This window comes from Galleria mellonella, unplaced genomic scaffold (genome assembly GCF_026898425.1).
Source record: "Galleria mellonella isolate WM207_F2 unplaced genomic scaffold, CSIRO_AGI_GalMel_v1 utg266, whole genome shotgun sequence".
NCBI lineage: Eukaryota > Metazoa > Arthropoda > Insecta > Lepidoptera > Pyralidae > Galleria > Galleria mellonella.
The window spans coordinates 3,736,596-3,753,062 of record NW_026442061.1 but is presented as its reverse complement, the minus strand read 5'-3'; the positions used below and the strand labels follow the sequence as shown (position 1 = coordinate 3,753,062).

At 37.1% G+C, this 16,467-nt stretch overlaps 2 protein-coding genes across 2 annotated transcripts in view; one reads left to right on the top strand and one right to left on the bottom strand.

Moving 5' to 3' along the window:
* Positions 1-16,467, top strand: part of LOC113513432 (uncharacterized) — a 145,285-nt gene that overhangs the window by 70,565 nt on the left and 58,253 nt on the right. The gene's annotated exons all lie outside the window — the stretch shown is intronic.
* Positions 1-16,467, bottom strand: part of LOC113517758 (uncharacterized) — a 41,639-nt gene that overhangs the window by 3,299 nt on the left and 21,873 nt on the right. Inside the window, exons 4-9 of the mRNA XM_052895102.1 lie at positions 5,963-6,071; positions 4,694-4,854; positions 3,670-3,747; positions 2,461-2,543; positions 529-654; positions 1-175 (exon numbers count right to left, since the gene is read on the bottom strand). Of these exons, the coding sequence (XP_052751062.1) occupies positions 1-175; positions 529-654; positions 2,461-2,543; positions 3,670-3,747; positions 4,694-4,854; positions 5,963-6,071 (732 nt within the window). The remainder of the gene's footprint in view (positions 176-528; positions 655-2,460; positions 2,544-3,669; positions 3,748-4,693; positions 4,855-5,962; positions 6,072-16,467) is intronic.

Below are 16,467 nucleotides of genomic sequence, written 5' to 3'. Positions count from 1 at the left end.
CTTTGTACATCATAAGTTTATACGGCGACAGTCTTCTAAAGTAGATTTTATGCATGTCAGTCATGTCGTCTGGGCTTAAATTGGAGACGACTTCGTCGATCCAAAACAGATAGTCATGTATGTTAATGAACCGAGCTGGAGCTCCACATCCTGGGCCTCTCACTCCAAAACCCAACTGAGAAATGTAAATAATATTTTTTATAAAACTTTGAATAGCTAATACGCTAGTTTTTTTTAATGGATGATAATGGAATGGTAACCCCACCCGCGCTATCGGTATATACCGACGGGGCACCAGTGAAGGATAATAGGTGAGGATGAAGCAGGTCAGTTAGCCCATCGCGACGAATTCAACAAGAATTGTTGACGATGGTTTCCAGGGAGATGCACGTGGAGATCGACCTAATAAGGGATATTGTTAGCAATGGGGCTGTCAAACTCCATTGCTAACAAACCCTTTCCTTTACTAGTCACTGTTATCCCTTTCCCCTGTAAATATATTATATACCTGAACGTTACATAGCTCACCAGTTTCCAGTAGCCCCAGGACTGCCGAGAAATAAGGGCAACCCCGCCGTCCCAAATACAAGAATCCGTTTGCATGAGTGACGCTGCGCAGATAGGGTTTGTAGGTGCCATCATTTTGTACGAGAGCTGGTGAGGAAAAAATATTTAAAAATCATTTGAAATAATATTAAAAAAAATTATTAACTGTAAAAAATACTTAAATTTAATGTTAAAAGGTTTATTAAAATACTAGCGGCCCGTTCCGGCTTCGCACGGGTGGACATATTTACAACATTTTATATTTTTATTTGATCCTACCTAGCTACCTATTTCATGAATAACAAGGTATCCTATTATATGAATAATATGGTTTAATTTTAGTCGGTATTTCTATCAACTTTTAAAATGTAAAAAGTGGTTATTGTGACCTAACGATAATAGTTGAACATACAGTATCGCAAAGTTTTTTGTACTTATTGATATTTTCTTCAATATTGTAGAACATACTTTTGTTCTATCACCAATAGTTTCCGCAGCGCACGCGACCAAAGATATTTTATAGATTTTTTTACACCTTGAGTTACGTTACTAAAGTTTTAGTAAGGATCCCTGATCTTTTCTGGCAATAAATATAACTTATGTTACTCAGGGTGAATGTATCTTACTAATGGTGAAAGAATTTTTGAAATCCACAAAGTAGTTTTTGAGTTTATTCATTACAAACATACATACACATAAAAATACAAATCTTTCCTCTTTATAATATATAAGTGTAGATGAATGCACGAAAAATGAAATTAGAAAGAAAGATACCAGAGGGAGATTTTGTACAAAAGTCGATTGCTTGGGTACCTCTGTCCCATTCGTGTTTCTACCGTGAAGCAGTTGTGTTCGCATAGCTGTGTTTCGGTTTGAAGGGTGGCATATGACAGAGAATTTACAGAGTACAGAAAATAACACCTGAGTCCTCAGGAATGGCAACGCATGGGAGATATCATGGGCGAAACAGTATACTCTATTATGTCCACGGTACTATTCATATCTATAGGCGACGGTTACTACTTTTCATCAGGTGGGCCGTCAGCTTGTTTGCCATTCTAAGTTGTATAAAAAAAAAGATATATATTTATTCAGTGCACATTAAAAAACACATAATAATAATTAAAACAAAAACATTTAACAATAAAAAAAATAATAAAAAGTATAAGCACTAAAATGGTGTCAATCAGATATATGCCATGTTTCAATCAAATAAAACAATAAAATATATTAAATGAAGTATTATAAAAACTATTATTCAATAGAGTTGGTAAATCGCAATGTTGAGGTTACACAATCGCTCCCGCCGCCGTCTAGAATTACAATTAGACATTAAATCAGCGAACGACATCACGTAACGTGCTTGTACTCGTAGATGTAATGGCGGACAACATCTGGACCTGGGAGGAAAGGGATTGTTAGCGATGGAGTTTGACAGCCCCATTGCTAGCAACATGCCTTATTAGGTCGACCTCCACGTTGTTTCTTGATTTAAAAATAAACAAAATAGAGTGGCAACACCCTACCGGCAAACGGAATGTAGGACGCTCCCATACTAGATGATCGCAGGCTGTTTAAAAATAATAAGACCTCGAAATATTCGTTTAACGTAGCGATGCACGACTGTACTAATCTAACTACTAATTATTCGACTGAACAATTCCTTTGGATTATTCGACTGATATTAATGTTGATAAAATTGTAAAAGATAAATTAATGATAAAGTAATACAATAACAAAATAATTAAATTATAGCTGCATTTTGTTTTAACAAAATTTTGGGGTCCCCCAATGAATTTACTCATCTTTATTGGGCCTAGATCCAATCTAGTTTGGACAACCCTGATCTACGGTAATGCATGCATGGAATCTGATAAATCTTACATTGGACTTTACTTTACATTGGAATCTTACATTGGCTTTATAATAAAATTCCGCGCAATCTTGGCTGTTAACGAAACTCATCTGGCGGATCTCTTTTTGTAGCTCACCAGACTCTGAAATGACAATAGTCGATTATCTTCTAGTTCTTACCGAGTGAGATGTAATCAGTGAGTTTTCTAGTAATTATTTTCTCATTTGCGTATGCGCATGGAAACTATTGTGGTGTGGTTGATAATTGAGCATGGTGAAAACGTATTTGAAAAAATTTTAATATACCAACATACATTTCTGACATTGATACTAATCATTAAATTAAATAACTTATCAAATTAAATCACAGAAATAAATAATAAAACAAATTTAGAAGATTTAACGCGAAATTATTCAGGTGATTGTGCGATTTATATAAAAATTACAATATTTTAATAATAACAACATTTAATTAAAGACAATATGACAAAATACAGTAGAATCCGAAACAAATAAAACCACGGGTATTCCATATAATCGAAAATCCGGATAATCGATTTCAAACCCAAAACAAACAGGAATTAAATTTTAATATTTTTTTATTATGTAAAGTGCTTTACATATGGTACATCGTTTAGATAATATTATTTAAAAAAATCCGAGCTATAAAGATAATGGATTAAATAATACCTAATAACCTTATTAATATAAAATACCATTTCGAAATAAGTAATTAGAGCCGGGAAAAATAAGTCCGGATAATCGAATATTCGGATAATCGATTTTCGGATAATCAAGATTATATTGTACAAGTATTTTGAATATTATTATGTAGTTAATAATACCGTTCTATCAAGAAATCACAACAAAAACAGTAAATTATAAAAGATATTTCAGTAAATCGATCCATGTGGTAAAAAACTAATATTATTGGCACATTTATTTTAGTAACATTTAGTAACAATTTGCGTTCATTGATATGCTAAATTTGTTTAGATTATTTTTGAGGTTATTGGTGACCCGAGAGCCGGGAGCTACTTTGCCCAAAAGATAAGTTTAGCAATCCAAACAGGTAATGCTACCAGTATCTTGGATACGCTGCCTCGGTGTGGTGCGTTGGGAGACTATTTATAATCAATTGTTAGTGTTATTATTTAAAATATTGTATAAGTTTAAATTAAATATGATGTTAATTTACATTATTTTTATGTGAAATGTTATGAAATTATTTGTTATGCATAATGATTGCAAATGGCAACTTTTTCATACCATCTGTCATCTTCACCGCATACAAATCCGAGAAAGTACCGGCCCCCCGCACCGGCATACACACTGGCAACACCGGCTCTAGAATAAAATGTCTTTTAAATTTTTTATCCTGTTTGGATGTTTGCATGAGTAACAAGTTAAAGTTGGTCGGATTTGAATGAAATTTTTATTCACGGATAGCTTATATTGTAACTTGTGATAAAAAGATTGTCAGTAATGAGGAGCTTAGTTCACATTGCTAGCAATATAGGTCAGGTCAAACTCCAGACGATCTTCTCTGGAAACAGTCGTTTTAATCCCTAATTAATTTGCCACTATGGTCTAACAGACCTGGCTTCATCTTCATCGTCACATACTTCATTGGTGTCCTGCCACTATTGGTGAGCACTATTCTATTTTCATCCATTAAAAAACTAGTATTGGAAACTGCTGGCCCCCTTCCCCAAATGCCGAGAAGTTGGACATTTTTTTTTAATGGCTGACAATGGAATGGTAACCCCGCCTGCGCTATTGGTATACATGCGCGGGGCATCAGTGAGGGATGACAGGTGTGGATGAAGCAGGTCAGTTAGCCCACCGTGATAAATCTAACAATAAATCAATCGCGATGGTTTCTAGGACGAACCACGAGGTGCTCAACCTGATATAGTATATTGCTAGCAATGGGGCTACTAATCCCAATTACTAACAATCCCCCAAAGTGGGACATTAGTAATTATTAAGATGATAAATGTGGACGTACTTAGGGGGAAAGGGGGTTGTTGGGAAAGGGGTTGTTAGAAATGGGGATTAGTTAGTAACCCTATAAGTAACAAAACACCTTATGACCTGGTGGACCTGCCACCTCCTCGCGGTTCCCCCTGGAAACCATCGTGAATGATTCATTAGTGAATTTGTCACGATGGGCTAACTGACCTGCTTCATCTTCACTTATCATCTCTCACTGGTGCCTCGCCAGTGTATATCGATAGCGCCAGCGGGGTCACTATTCAATTATCATCTATTAAAAAAAAAGTGGACGTACGGCTGTTATCGCTAAGTCCCGTCTCCCCGTGAGTGTTCAGTTCGAGGACGGCGATCGTGGCCTGAGTCACCTTCTGGTAGTCCGGGTGAAGCACGTAATCCTTCACGTCGATCGAGTACTTGAGCGAGTCGCTGTACCACAATATGAACTTCGTGTTGTTCCTGATGAAGAATATTTCATCATCATCTTCCTGACCTTATCCCAATTATGTATTTGAGGTCAACGCAATACTGGCTGGTAATAAGTATAAAAGAAGAATGTATGCCCATAAAAATTCTTAGAGTTATACATTCTGGGGGGAAAGGGATTGTTAGTAATGGAGACTGAGAATCCCATTGCTAGCAATATACCCAACCAGGTCGACCTCCTCGCGGTTCTGCCTAGAAACTATCATGGTTAATTCCTGATGAATTCATCATGATGGGCTAACTGGCCTGTTTTCATTCTCATCTATCACCCTTCACTGGTGCCCCACCAGCGTATCCCGTTAGTGCAGGCGGGGATACCATTCCATTTTCATCCAATAAAAAAAATAGTTATACATTCTTCTTAAATATTAGCTATACCATTATCCTCCAGCTTACTAGAGACACTTTTTCTGGAATACGCTCTTAAAATGTAGTGAGATTTATTCATAAAAACTTAACTGTACTTTCTTAAGTTAACTAATATTAATATTATAGTTTTAAAAGGGTACAATAATTGTGGTTTTAGAACTGGACTTCCAAATAGGTTATATAATAACCCGTGTTAAGGAGCCACAGCCCCAAACTCCTTTAGTATTACGGGGGAATTAATATTGATAGAAAGTAACTTGTATTTGAAATTTGTACAAAAAGTACTTGAAATGTTAGTATAATATCGATAATAGGATATTATATGCTGAAAAAATACTAATAAAAATTTTACATATGGAATAATTTTACATTCGTGTTTCTACCGTGAAGCAGTTGTGTTTGCATGGCTGTGTTTCGGTTTGAAGGGAGGGATATGGCGTGATTTTACAGGGTATAGAGGAATAACACCCGAGTCCTCAGGAATGGCAACGCATGGGGGGTATCATAGACGAAACAGTATACTCTGTTATGTCCATGGTACTGCTCATGTCTATAAGCGACGGTTACCACTTTACATCAGGTGGGCCGTCAGCTTGTTTGCCATTCAAGTTGTATAAAAAAAATACGGTTGCCGTAAAATGCCATGCTAAGAAAACATCATAGGGATTTCAGTGTCTGCAGTGGACAGTTAGCGGTTGATATACCAACTCACATTATGGTCTCCGGCAGTATCTTGGCTATGTCCTCGGCTGGTGCAATGGCGTACGCTGGGTGGACCAGAACACCGGCTGTCACTGCGAATCGTACAGCGCCGCCGATGTCTAAAAAAAACCATAAACACCATGGAATATTCATTATAAACTAAGATTTTGTTCCACAAAAAGAATACCCACTTTAATCATATGGAACAAATAGTTTGATTTAAAAAATAAACCACTGAATGAATTTTGATAAAATTTCTATTAATTGAGAAACTTCCTCAAAAAATCTCAACTCAGCCGATTTAGAAAATAATTTCATAAGATCAATTTGTAAGTACACATATCTTTTTTGGTTTAAATTCACATTTATACATTAAACTTTAACCTATATTGTTACTCTAGGAGACTAACGTACATTCTTTATGTTAAGGATCGTACTATTTAATATATATATATATATATATATATATATATATATATAATATATTTAATCATCTTCCCTTAAACATTAAATGTCAGGATAAGCATATGTTTAAAATTAAACTCAAAGCCTGGCTTTTTGATAATGTTTTTTATAATTTAAATGAATACTTCAATCTTAAAACTAATTAAATTAATAATTAATAATAATTGACATGTAAGCGAAATTATTGTTATTTTATTTTAATTTGGTTATGATTATTCTTTGTCTTGTTAATTGTATTGTATAATATTTCATATTTATTTGTAATCAAGTAATGGTAATAGTATTGAATGTTTCGATGTTAATATAATTACCTGTTCTCAAATTGTTGCATGCCCGATAGGGTATAACTGTTGATACTGATGTCAAATTCAAAGCAATAGTTACTGCTATATGTATGTACACAGTTAGCAATAAAATTCTATTCTATTCTATTCTATTCTATTACTTCAGAATAAAACATATTATTATGCACTGATTAGTATTTCATCGCATCATCATTCATTAATAATAGCAATTGCTCCCCCAGGCGAGCTGCAACCTATAATTCTACCAGATGAGCAAAAAATACATTTACAACATACCTACTCTTAGTCAAGTAAATACCTATATACAGTCCCGTGTAGTCCCGGCATAGAATAGGCCACCATTCCCTTTCCCGTAGGCATCACAAGAGGTGACTAAGCGAACTTAATGGTAAAGGGATGAACGGCTGCGTCCTTCTTAAAATATCACCAAAGCCTAACTGCGGTTGCCAATCTGCCTGCCAAGCGAGGCACCTACTAGCAAAATCCTCAAGGGAAAGGTTAGTTCACTAGTAACCAGTTAACTGCTGATATCATCATCATCAACACATATATCGTTAAGCTAAACCATAGCTTTCATAAAAAAATCACTGCTTTGTTGTTACCAGTAGTTGGTTTGCGCGGATTCTGGCTCACTCGGCGGCTGCCTCCCAAAAAAAGCTCATTCAACAAGATTCGTTCCAATTGAAGGGCGGTTTCTATTGGAATACAGAGAGTAGTTTTTCAATAATACTCGTATTATAACCAAGGTTTTTGTTCCAAATATAGAACTATTATTATTAAAAAAAGTATTTCTTTGAAAAACCGAAAAAAAAAAGAAGGCAGATTGTTAAAATCATGGTTATGTAATATATATGGTGGTATACATGGTAAGTATGCATGGTATACATGGTATATATATATATATATATATATATATATATATATATATATATATATATTATCCTAGTCTAGTATCCGAGTGTCTAGTGTCTGAGTGTCTGAGTGTCTAGTGTCTGAGTGTCTAGTGTCCGAGTGTCTAGTGTCCGAGTGTCTCGTGTCTGAGTGTCTAGTGTCTGAGTGTCTAGTGTCCGAGTGTCTCGTGTCTGAGTGTCTAGTGTCTGAGTGTCTGAGTGTCTAGTGTCCGAGTTACTAGTGTCTGAGTGTCTAGTGTCCGAGTGTCTAGTGTCTGAGTGTCTAATGTCTGAGTGTCTGAGTGTCTAGTGTCCGAGTTACTAGTGTCTGAGTGTCTAGTGTCTGAGTGTCTGAGTGTCTAGTGTCCGAGTGTCTCGTGTCTGAGTGTCTAGTGTCTGAGTGTCTGAGTGTCTAGTGTCCGAGTTACTAGTGTCTGAGTGTCTAGTGTCCGAGTGTCTAGTGTCTGAGTGTCTAATGTCTGAGTGTCTGAGTGTCTAGTGTCCGAGTTACTAGTGTCTGAGTGTCTAGTGTCTGAGTCTAGTGTCTGAGTGTCTGAGTGTCTAGTGTCCGAGTGTCTAGTGTCTAGTGTCTGAGTGTCTAGTGTCTGAGTGTCTAGTGTCCGAGTGTCTAGAGTCCGAGTGTCTAGTGTCTGAGTGTCTAGTGTCCGAGTGTCTAGTGTCTAGTATCTGAGTGTCTGAGTGTCCAGTATCCGAGTGTCTAGTGTCTGAGTGTCTAGTGTCCGAGTGTCTAGTGTCTAGTATCTGAGTGTCTGAGTGTCTAGTATCCGAGTGTCTAGTGTCTGAGTGTCTAGTGTCTGAGTGTCTAGTGTCTGAGTGTCTAGTGTCTGAGTGTCTGAGTGTATAGTGTCTGAGTGTCTAGTGTCCGAGTGTCTAGTGTCTAGTATCTGAGTGTCTGAGTGTCTAGTATCCGAGTGTCTAGTGTCTGAGTGTCTAGTGTCCGAGTGTCTAGTGTCTGAGTGTCTAGTGTCCGAGTGTCTAGTGTCCGAGTGTCTAGTGTCTAATATCTGAGTGTCTGAGTGTCTAGTATCCGAGTGTCTAGTGTCTAGTATCCGAGTGTCTAGTGTCTGAGTGTCTAGTGTCTGAGTGTCTAGTGTCTGAGTGTCTGAGTGTCTAGTGTCTGAGTGTCTAGTGTCTGAGTGTCTAGTGTCTAGTATCTGAGTGTCTGAGTGTCTAGTATCCGAGTGTCTAGTGTCTGAGTGTCTAGTGTCTGAGTGTCTAGTGTCTGAGTGTCTAGTGTCTGAGTGTCTGAGTGTATAGTGTCTGAGTGTCTAGTGTCCGAGTGTCTAGTGTCTAGTATCTGAGTGTCTGAGTGTCTAGTATCCGAGTGTCTAGTGTCTGAGTGTCTAGTGTCCGAGTGTCTAGTGTCTGAGTGTCTAGTGTCCGAGTGTCTAGTGTCCGAGTGTCTAGTGTCTAATATCTGAGTGTCTGAGTGTCTAGTATCCGAGTGTCTAGTGTCTAGTATCCGAGTGTCTAGTGTCTGAGTGTCTAGTGTCTGAGTGTCTAGTGTCTGAGTGTCTGAGTGTCTAGTGTCTGAGTGTCTAGTGTCTGAGTGTCTAGTGTCTGAGTGTCTAGTGTCTGAGTGTCTGAGTGTCTAGTGTCTGAGTGTCTAGTGTCTGAGTGTCTAGTGTCTGAGTGTCTGAGTGTCTAGTGTCTGAGTGTCTAGTGTCTGAGTGTCTAGTGTCTGAGTGTCTAGTGTCTGAGTGTCTGAGTGTCTAGTGTCTGAGTGTCTGAGTGTCTAGTGTCCGAGTGTCTAGTGTCTGAGTGTCTAGTGTCTGAATGTCTAGTGTCCGAGTGTCTAGTGTCTGAGTGTCTAGTGTCCGAGTGTCTAGTGTCTAGTATCTGAGTGTCTGAGTGTCTAGTATCCGAGTGTCTAGTATCTGAGTGTCTAGTGTCTGAGTGTCTAGTGTCTGAGTGTCTAGTGTCTGAGTGTCTGAGTGTCTAGTGTCTGAGTGTCTAGTGTCCGAGTGTCTAGTGTCTGAGTGTCTGAGTGTCTAGTGTCCGAGTTACTAGTGTCTGAGTGTCCATTGTCTGAGTGTCTGAGTGTCTAGTGTCTGAAATTGAAATTGAAATTGAAATCATTTATTTGCTGGAATAAGGTACATTTTTAGGTGTTACTATACAAGAAAAATAGTCCAATCTTATTCTGCCACACTGTAGGCGTGCAAATATAAAAACTTATTAAACAAAACATTAAAATAATTTTATCATAATAACATAAACATTTCCAATAATATTTTGTCACTTTCTGTATCTATTCATGTCAATTCATTGTAATATTAAAAATTAATCATTAAAAATATACACAACACAAAGTGAACACTTATCTAATCATTTATAAATATTTTATCATTTAAAAACTCATTTACTGAGTAATAACATTTATCCATAAATAGCTTGAAGAGCTTTTTTTTGTAATAGAAAAATTATTACAATTTCTGATACTTTCAGGCAAATGATTATATATCCGTATTGCCATGCAGTAAGCGTTAGTACTCAATACATTTAGTCGTTGTGTAGGTACATATAATTTATTTTTACGTCTGTTACTGCGGCTTATAATATCTGTTTTTTAAATAATTGTGAGTGTTTCTTAACAAAAATACACATTTCTAACAGGTAAAGAGAAGGCAAAGGCAGTACTGAGTGTCTAGTGTCCGAGTTACTAGTGTCTGAGTGTCTAGTGTCGGAGTGTCTAGTGTCCGAGTGTCTAGTATCCGAGTGTCTAGTGTCTGAGTGTCTGTGTGACACTAGACACTAGACACTCGGACACTAGACACTCCAACACACTCACGACACTCAGACACTCAGATACTAGACACTCAGACACTAGACACTCAGACACAAGACACTCGGACACTAGACACTCCGACACTCAGACACTAGACACTAGACACTCGGACACTAGACACTCAGAGACTAGACACTCGGACACTAGACACTCCGACACTCAGACACTAGACACTAGACACTCGGACACTAGACACTCAGAGACTAGACACTCGGACACTAGACACTCAGACACTAGACACTCAGACACTCAGACACTAGACACTCAGACACTCAGACACTAGACACTCAGACACTAGTAACTCGGACACTAGACACTCAGACACTAGACACTCAGACACTAGACACTCGGACACTAGACACTCAGACACTAGACACTCAGACACTCAGACACTCAGACACTCAGACACTAGACACTCAGACACTAGACACTCAGACACTAGACACTCAGACACTAGACACTCAGACACTAGACACTCAGACACTAGACACTCAGACACTAGACACTCGGATACTAGACACTCAGACACTAGACACTCGGACACTAGACACTCGGACACTAGACACTCGGACACTCAGACACTAGACACTAGACACTCGGACACTAGACACTCAGACACTCAGATACTAGACACTAGACACTCGGACACTAGACACTCAGGCACTAGACACTCAGACACTAGACACTCAGACACTAGACACTCAGACACTAGACACTCGGACACTAGACACTCAGACAATAGACACTCAGACACTAGACACTCGGACACTAGACACTCAGACACTAGACACTCGGACACTAGACACTCAGACACTAGACACTCGGATACTAGACACTCAGACACTCAGATACTAGACACTAGACACTCGGACACTAGACACTCAGACACTAGACACTCGGACACTAGACACTCGGACACTCAGACACTAGACACTAGACACTAGACACTCGGACACTAGACACTCAGACACTCAGATACTAGACACTAGACACTCGGACACTAGACACTCAGGCACTAGACACTCAGACACTAGACACTCAGACACTAGACACTCAGACACTAGACACTCGGACACTAGACACTCAGACACTCAGACACTAGACACTCGGACACTAGACACTCAGACACTAGACACTCAGACACTAGACACTCGGACTCTAGACACTCGGACACTAGACACTCGGACACTAGACACTCAGACACCCGGACACTAGACACTCGGACACTAGACACTAGACACTAGACACTCAGACACTCAGACACTAGACACTCGGACACTAGACGCTAGACACTGGACACTAGACACTCAGACACTAGACACTCGGACACTAGACATTCAGACACTAGGCACTAAGACCGTAGACAGTCAGACGAGATTAGATGACTCGCTTGGTTTTCTACACATATGGATATATATATATATCGATCAGAATCAGAGTGGAGCGTCTTATAAGGCATTGCATTCTGTTTCGATTGACTTACCGACGATCCGAGAACTGCCTTCTTTTTTTCTTCGGTTTTTTCAAAGAAATACTTTTTTTAATAATAATAATTCTTTATTTGGAACAAAAACATTGGTTATAATATTATTGAAAAACGATGACATCCGCAGAAGCATGAAACTGTGTCGCGAATATCAACGCCCTCCTCCTCATTGCAGGATCCCAAAACAGACATTTAAAACGTATGGTAGCTAGTTACATCAACGAAGACATTGTGCCATATCTAGCAACCAACTGCAATACTAATAAACTACAATAATTAAAAAAAAAATTATAATTTAAATACAGAACTGCTTTCTTTTTTTTCTTCGGCTTTTCAAATAAATACCCAATACTGTTGTTAGCCCGCTTCAATGTAGAGTTTTTCTTGCTTTTCATCTTGCCGCTCGTCATTACTTATTTTGGGATAATAATAATTTTTAAATGTGTAATCCACCGTGTCTTCGTTTATAGTAAGCTGAAACAAATGCGAATAGATGAACACACAACACAATACGTTATTGTATGATATAATTATTGCAGAGTGAGAACAAATTAGACTACATAATTAGACAATTCTTAATTATTTAGCATCTAAAATTAAATTGACCTAAGTTACAAAACGTCACAACTTTAGGCTTTTGACGATGACTAGATTTATAAAAAAATCAATTTGTCTATGTTCAAAAACTCACCTCCATTATTGTTCAGAGTTAACGTAACACACGAGAACCGTACACTTAGTACAGCAATTCTTATTCTTGTGATACATTTAAAATGGTGAAACGACTGTTATAGAGTCGGCTGGACGAACAAGTTGAAACACGAATATGGTCGGTTTTTATTCTTATGTGAAAATTAACATTCCTGATTTTGACATATCCCTTTTTTTGGGGTGATATTAGTCGTTAGAAATTCCAACGATTCGGGTAGAAAAAAGTAGTCCTTTTTTTGGGAGGCAGCCGCTGAGTAAGCCAGAATCCACGCAAACCAACTACTCTCCGTACTCCAATACAATCCGCCTTCAATTGGAACGAATCTTGTCGAATGAGCTTTATTTGGGAGGCAGCCGCCGAGTGAGACAGAATCCGCGCAAACCAACTACTCTCCGTATTCCAATAGAATCCGCCTTCAATTGGAACGAATCTTGTCGAATGAGCTTTTTTTGGGAGGCAGCCGCCGAGTGAGCCAGAATCCGCGCAAACTAACTACCATTACCCATGCAGTGAAAAAAATCGTACCGCCCACTAACAGCCGAATCAAATGCATTTCATTCGAATCTAAAAAAAACTAGTACGATTACAAAATGATCTCCCAATGATCTCATTGATTTTTTTTTTTGTCTAATGCGATCTTGTAATGATCATTGGCATTTCAGTGTAATGACCTCATTTTTTTTAAATACATGTGTACAATAAAATCTTCATCTATTACTTATTTAATGATAATATTCCCAGTAGTGTATTATGGAACATTAGATCTGTAAATGGCGAGTATTTCGAAATTAATAAATAAATGCCACACAACCGCATCAATTGACTGGTGCTCAAGGTTTTTTTTTTTTATTTTATTTACTTGTTATGCTGATTTTCTCACCTATGTTCTTGGCGTACACTTGTGTTTATTTGCTACCACAAACTTGAGATGCGATTTAATAAATTGTAAAAATTGTAAATTGTACTGTATCTCACTTGAATAAAATTATTATTATTTATTATTATTATTATATAGGAGAAAAAAAAACTGCTCCTCAATCAAGATACCTAATGTTATGAGAACCAGACAACGAACTTCTGAGGGCACAACCCGAAACACTCAAACATGAGCTAATCCTCAGGAATGGCAACGCATGGGGGGTATCATGGGCGAAACAGTATACTCTGTTATGTCCACGGTACTGCTCATGTCTATAGGCGACGGTTACCGCTTTCCATCAGGTGGGTCGTCAACTTGTATGCCATTTTAAGTTGCATAAAAAAAAGGTTCTCGTAAGGCTAAATTCAGGAATAAAAAATGAATCTTCTATTGCAAATGCCCTGTATTTTTTAATCTAATTTAGAAATTTATAACAGTTGTATTCTATCCTAACCATTGTAATTTTCAAAACAGACTTCAAAAAGAAGGACGTTATCGTAATTCGGTTGTACGTTTTTTGTTTGTAAGCACATGACTCCATCAGTTGTAAACCGATTTGGAATTTTTTTTTATCTGGATAAAGATGGATATACTTATATTTTGGTCCCATAGAGATTTTATCAAAATCGGTTCAGTGGCTTAGTTTTTAAATCAAAAAACTTAGTTTTGTTACAATTGAAGTGGATTTTCTTTTGATAAACATAATCTTAATAAATAAATAATCTCAATATTAAATTTTGTACCGAGAAAGTATCTACAAATCTTTTAAGAAAGACATTGCGTGGGTGAGCTTTCAAAGCTACCCACTAGTACTGTCTATGATTAAATTTCAAAGTTCAACAAAGCCGGAAGCGTAGATGGAGAATACAAATAAATATACATTGTTATCTATGTCACTAAAGTTGTCTATGGCCACCCATTGTCGCTTCTTTATCTTGGTTCTTATATTTTTGTACTATATAATAAGTAACATTATCTTTTTTCAAGATAATGAGAAGGTTTATTTATTTATTTATTTATATATTTATACTTTGTCGTACACACTGATAGTACATAAAAATATAACAGATGGAAGTTAATTTTAAAAAGCGAGCTTAACTCTAAAAGATTTCTCTTCTAGCAACACCAAATATGAAAAGGAGCATCAATGTCAGCGGGTAGAGCGGTGTACAATATTGTGACAATTTACAAACAAAACGAACTAGACTTAAGTTAGTAAAGTTAGTTTTTAGTTATTACTTTGTCTATTGTACAAAATAAATAAAAACCATCTTTATTAATGTGAAACCACCAACAAATGCATTCCCAAAGAGGGTTGGCACGTCAGGCAGGTGACCGGTCGTAAAACTATAAGCCAAATCTTTTTGTAATATGGATAAAACCATATTACGCCGACCCCATATAATAATTAGGATAAGGGTAGGAAGACGACGATGATACATGTGAAAGTAAATTTTGTTTTTTGTTTGTTATTTTATTTTTTAATAATTTATGTTATCTCGCTTTTTATATATATCTATATATGTTGTAATTTGTGTGCTGTAAGTAATGTAAATAAATTATCTATCTATCTATCTATCTACCTCTTAGCGCACTATATGGGTTGGAGAAAGATAAAGGTTTTTTTATCCCAGTCCGTAATTATAACCCGTAAAAGTAACCTGGTCATGCGGACGAAATCGTGTGTAAAAACTAGTATTATACGTATTGTATTTATATTTTTTTATGTAACTTAAAATGGCAAACAAGCGCATGGCCCACTTGATTAAAAATGGTAACCGTCGCCTATAGACATGAGCAATAGCATGGGCATAAGAGAGTATGTTGTTTCGACCATGATACCCCCCATGCGTTGCCATTCCTGAGGATTCAGGTGTTATTCCTCTGTACCCTGTTAATTCATTATCATATTCTATCCTTCAAACTGAAATACAGCCATGCAAACACAACTGCTTCACAGTAGAAACACGAATGGGACAGAGGTGCCCGAGCAAACGACTTTTGTACAGTCTCCCTCTGATAGAAACACAAATGGGACAGAGGTGTATACATACATATTCAATTCTTTTAAAATTATTGATTACTAGCTTTTACCCGCGACTTCGTCGCAATGACTGAAATCTATATTATACTAACCGCCATGAAAAATACCCTTTATTTTTCCCCATCCCATATAATACGTATATACCTAATTTCATAATAAAGGGGTTGCAGGGATTGTTAATAGTGAGATCCAACACACACATTACTAGCAATATACCCTGACTGGTCGACCTCCACGCGGTACCCCCTGGAGACCATCGTGGTTAATTTTTGATAAATTTATCAGGATGGGCCAACTGACCTGCTTCATCCTCGCTAATCATTCCTCACTGGTGCCCCGCCAGCATATCCCGATAGCGCAGGCGTGGCGACCATTCCATTTCCATCCATTAAAAAAAAATCATAATAAATTGTTAAGCCGTTAGTGCGCTATAAGGTAACAAACAAATTCATTTTCACATTTATAATATTAGTAGCGTTTATTAACCTATTTACAATACATTCAATTCTTTTTAAAGAGAAAAAAAATTAATACAACAAACTTAATAATTCCATTTCTAATACATCTTCACGCATCACATTAAAATGTTATTAGGAGTCGCGCCCCAACATGATTGCCCCCAATTTTTAACTAAAAAAAATTTCTCAATTACCTGGAACGTCGTTCGAGCATAAATTTCAACTTTTTTTTGTTTCAAGGTCGTTAACGATGGGGCATTAAGCGTGTTATTATTATCCTAAACATGATAATAGGGTTCCTTCTAGAAACTGGTTGTATAAATATAGAGCAATATAACTTTTAAATATTATTTATTTATTTATAAATTTATTTTTTGGAAAACATACAGCTGAATTACAGTCAATACATAATCAAATTTATGTCTTT